We start from the raw sequence: 5,000 nt of genomic DNA, 5'->3' as shown, positions 1-5,000 counted from the left end.
TACAACTACAACTACAACGACATTCAACAATGACAACAACTACTACAACTACAACAACGACGGCCATAGCAGACTATGACATGGACTCCACCTTAAAATTTCTCTACGAGAAAGTAGCTCTCTTGGAATCGGCCCTTTCCAAAGAGCAACAGGAGTCCAAGGCCAAAGATGCCAGGATTGCCAAGATGGAAAAAGAACACACGGAAAGAATTACAGCTTTAGAGAATAAGCTCGGAGGAGGACATCAACAACAACAGCAGCCAAACATTAGCGGTACAATGGTGAAAAGGGCAGCGGAACTGAAGAAAAGCATGTCTTTGTTAAAGAAACGAATGTCAGAACAGGAGATGGAATGCAGCAACAACACGGATTGGATCGACAGACTCATCATTCAGGTCAAAATTCAGGAAAAGAAGCTGGAGCAACAGGAAGTTAACCTGAAAGTCCGAAGACAACAAGGTAAGGCTGTGAGTTTGTGGTCTAGTGGTGTATGAAACCCACCTTCGGGGAGGGGGGGGGATCCAGAAGGTCCTGGGTTCGAGTCCTGACGAGCGGAGAATAGTTCTGAGTCATTTGAAAAGGTTTTGTACTCGAATTTTCTCACTATACTCAGGTGTAAAAATGAGTACCTACTGGCCGTTAACACGTTGTCTCTGCTGTCCAAAAAAAAATGTAATATCGCCTTACAGGCATCATGTCATGTCTCGTCCTACATGTTAAGGGGCGGTAAGTGTTGCCGCTGGCAAGAGACCTCTTGTAAAGCGCTTCCCCCCTACCGACCATGTTCACCCAGCTGTGTTTGGGTAGCTGGGTATGTTAGATCTAATTGAAAGTACTTTACTATATAAACCGGGGGTAAACCCCGATCCAGTGGGCTTAATGACTCTGAAAGGAGGACTACAACTTTGCCCAAAATTCTTAAACCTCGAGACTTCCTTGATCTTGGTTGGAATCGGCCATTTCCAAAGAGCAGCTGGAGTCCAAGGCCAAAGATGCCAGGATTGCCAAGATGGAAAAAGAACACACGGAAAGAATTACAGCTTTAGAGAAAAACCTCGGAGGAGGACATCAGCAACAACAACAGCAGCCAAACATTAGCGGTACAATGGTGAAAAGGGCAGCGGAACTGAAGAAAAGCATGTCTTTGTTAAAGAAACGAATGTCAGAACAGGAGATGGAATGCAGCAACAACACGGATTGGATCGACAGACTCATCATTCAGGTCAAAATTCAGGAAAAGAAGCTGGAGCAACAGGAAGTTCACCTGAAAGTCCGAAGACAACAAGGTAAGGCTGTGAGTTTGTGGTCTGGTGGTGTATGGAACTCACCTTCGGGCGGGGAGGGGGGATCCAGAAGGTCCTGGGTTCGAGTCCCGACGAGCGGAGAATAGTTCTGAATCATTTGAAAAGGTTTTGTACTCGAATTTTCTCACTATACTCAGGTGTAAAAATGAGTACCTACTGGCCGTTAACACGTTGTCTCTGCTGTCCAAAAAAAAATGTAATATCGCCTTACAGGCATCATGTATGTCTCGTCCTACATGTTAAGGGGCGGTAAGTGTTGCCGCTGGCAAGAGACCTCTTGTAAAGCGCTTCCCCCCTACCGACCATGTTCACCCAGCTGTGTTTGGGTAGCTGGGTATGTTAGATCTAATTGAAAGTACTTTACTATATAAACCGGGGGTAAACCCCGATCCAGTGGGCTTAATGACTCTGAAAGGAGGACTACAACTTTGCCCAAAATTCTTAAACCTCGAGACTTCCTTGATCTTGGTTGGAATCGGCCATTTCCAAAGAGCAGCTGGAGTCCAAGGCCAAAGATGCCAGGATTGCCAAGATGGAAAAAGAACACACGGAAAGAATTACAGCTTTAGAGAAAAACCTCGGAGGAGGACATCAGCAACAACAACAGCAGCCAAACATTAGCGGTACAATGGTGAAAAGGGCAGCGGAACTGAAGAAAAGCATGTCTTTGTTAAAGAAACGAATGTCAGAACAGGAGATGGAATGCAGCAACAACACGGATTGGATCGACAGACTCATCATTCAGGTCAAAATTCAGGAAAAGAAGCTGGAGCAACAGGAAGTTCACCTGAAAGTCCGAAGACAACAAGGTAAGGCTGTGAGTTTGTGGTCTGGTGGTGTATGGAACTCACCTTCGGGCGGGGAGGGGGGATCCAGAAGGTCCTGGGTTCGAGTCCCGACGAGCGGAGAATAGCTCTGAGTTATTGGAAAAGGTTTTGTACTCGAATTTTCTCACTATACTCAGGTGTAAAATGAGTACCTAATGGCCGTTAATAGCGTTGTCTCTGCTGTCCGAAAAAATGTAATAGCGCCTTACAGGCATCATGTCATGTCTCGTCCTCCATGTTAGTGGTGTTAAGTGTTGCTGTTGGTAGAGTACCTTACAATATAAGCCGGGAAAAACCACGATCAAATTGGCCTTATGACTCTAAAAGGAGGACTACAACTTGTCCAAAATTTTTAAACTCGAGAATTACATGATAAGCTATTTATTATATTTGAAGGCTCGGGTTTAAGAAATTAAAAAAGTTTGAAGGAAAATGTGATTGCCTGATATATCATCATGATCATTGTTTTATTATTATTATTATTATTATTATTATTATTATTATTATTATTATTATTATTATTATTATTATTATTTTATTATTATTATTATTATTATTATTTTATTTTATTATTATTATTATATATTATTATTATTATTATTATTATTATTATATATTATATTATTATTATTATTATTATTATTATTATTATTATTATTATTATATTATTATTATTATTTATATTATTATTATTATTATTATTATTATTATTATTATTATTATTATTATTTATTATTATTATATTATTATTATTATTATTATTATTATTATTATTATTATTATTATTATATTATTATTATTATTATTATTATTATTATATTATTATTATTATTATTATTATTATTATTATTATTATTATTATTATTATTATTATTATTATTATATTATTATTATGTTATTATTATTATTATTATTATTATTATTATTATTATTATTATTATTATTATTATTATTATTATTATTATTATTATTATTATTATTATTATTATTATTATTATTATTATTATTTTATTATTATTATTATTACTTGCATTAAACACCTGGGCAAGTTTGACCAATTGATCAACTATGGACCATCTCTGTCATCATCAATGCTAATCCAATTAGTTTGTAAATTATATTATTCATTTATAATATAGTCATTTTCTATTCTTATTATTATTTACTTGATTATTACTTTTATTAAGTTATTATTATATTTTTAGTTGATATATTTTAATATTATTATTATTAAAATTTATTAATTTTATTTATATTATTAATATTATTATTATTATTATGTTATTATTATTATTATTATTATTATTATTATTATTATTATATTATTTATTATTATTATTATTATCATTATTATTATTATTATTATTATTATTATTATTATTATTATTATTATTATTATTATTATTATTATTACTCTTGCAGCTCTAGAACACCTGGGCAAGTTTGACCAATTGAATCAGACGACACTGGACCATCTTCTGTCAACCATCAATGCTAATCCCAATGGTAGGTTTGTAAAATTATCATTATTCTTTTAAAACAAGCAGCCCAGATACACTAATGCAACCAAGATCATTTTGCCTTTCTTTGATTCACGTAAATGACCCCTTGTAAAGCGCTTTGAGCACATATAAAAGCTACTTTTTTTAAAAGATGAGGGTATTTTTAACTTTTTAGTTGATAAATATTTAATGATGAGTTTTCTTGCCAAAATTTGTAAAACGTGTTTTTAGATTTTGACAGTTTTGATGCCAATTTCTTTGGCTTTAGGAATTATTATTATTTTAAAAACTCTTTCAACCCTAAGAACGCTATACCCGAGGTTACTTTTACCCCACGCCTATTTATTACATTTTCCTCAGACAAATTATAGGCGTAGTATCAAATATAATGTTATTAATTTTTACATGTCAATGGTAGTTAAATAAAAAATATCTATGCACATGCTCATTTTTAATACATGTTTTTCAATTTTGAAAAGTAGCAAAAATCTCTAGGATTGAGTGAGTTAAAATCACGCAGCCCAGAGTAACTAATGCAACCAAGATCATTTGCCCTCTTTGATTTACGTAAATGACATTTTGTGTCAAATTTAATTTTTGACAAACCCTCTTGTCACAGTCTCGTGTACATACATTGGCTTTTTTTTTGACACAGTCATGTTACAGCCCCATCATAGAAACGCGTCCAAAAATCCGGAGGTTCACTGAATAGGATTCAACAGTCGTGACGTCACTTCCCTCGTAATGACGCATATATAGTAACTGGTTCTAAACTATCGCAACAATTCGGGCGCCCTTATTATGAAATACTTCCCCGACGAGCATAAAAGTGTATCCAGAGGAGAAAAACATTACAAATCTGACCATGTTTTGACTTTTAAACATTCTGATCACATGACATGTAAAAAAAAGTTCTCGCCAACATGAAGAATAAAAAGTACCGATTTTCTTTGTTTAGAACCAATCTGCTGGTTGCTAGGAGGATGTGACATCAGACTATTGAATCGAGTTCTGAGGCTGTTAGGAAATGTCCTATTCAACCCAAAAGACCATTATACTGCCATGCTAAGAAAAAAATACGTTTTTACAAATTTGGCAGGAAAATAGTCCTTCAATTATCGATCGATTATAATGATTTTAATCTTATCAAAAACTCGAAGTCCAGTTTTAACCCTCTCCTTACCAGCCATTTTCAGGATTTTCCCCAAAACTTCACACCCAACTAACACAAAATAGATTTTTGTATCACTCAGACACAATATCAGTAAAGTTCTTGCGATGACGTAATTTCTTTAGCAAAACAAGATCTACAACACACTGTGTTCATTTTCCTTAAATTTTATGATGTACAAAAGAAATTTGAATAA

General features: G+C 34.2%; 1 protein-coding gene across 1 annotated transcript in view; it reads left to right on the top strand.

Moving 5' to 3' along the window:
* The window catches only part of LOC144980321 (uncharacterized), a gene marked incomplete at its 5' end in the record, with an annotated part of 11,727 nt that overhangs the window by 4,593 nt on the left and 2,134 nt on the right, over positions 1-5,000 (top strand). Inside the window, 2 exon segments of the mRNA XM_078927984.1 lie at positions 73-459; positions 3,554-3,637. Coding sequence (XP_078784110.1) covers positions 73-459; positions 3,554-3,637 — 471 coding nt within the window.

Source organism: Berghia stephanieae, chromosome 9 (assembly GCF_034508935.2).
Source record: "Berghia stephanieae isolate SIO BIC M18660-M18661 chromosome 9, UCSD_Bste_1.3, whole genome shotgun sequence".
Classification (NCBI taxonomy): Eukaryota; Metazoa; Mollusca; class Gastropoda; order Nudibranchia; family Aeolidiidae; genus Berghia; species Berghia stephanieae.
The sequence above is the reverse complement of the archived record's forward strand: the minus strand, read 5'-3'. Positions and strand labels throughout refer to the sequence as shown.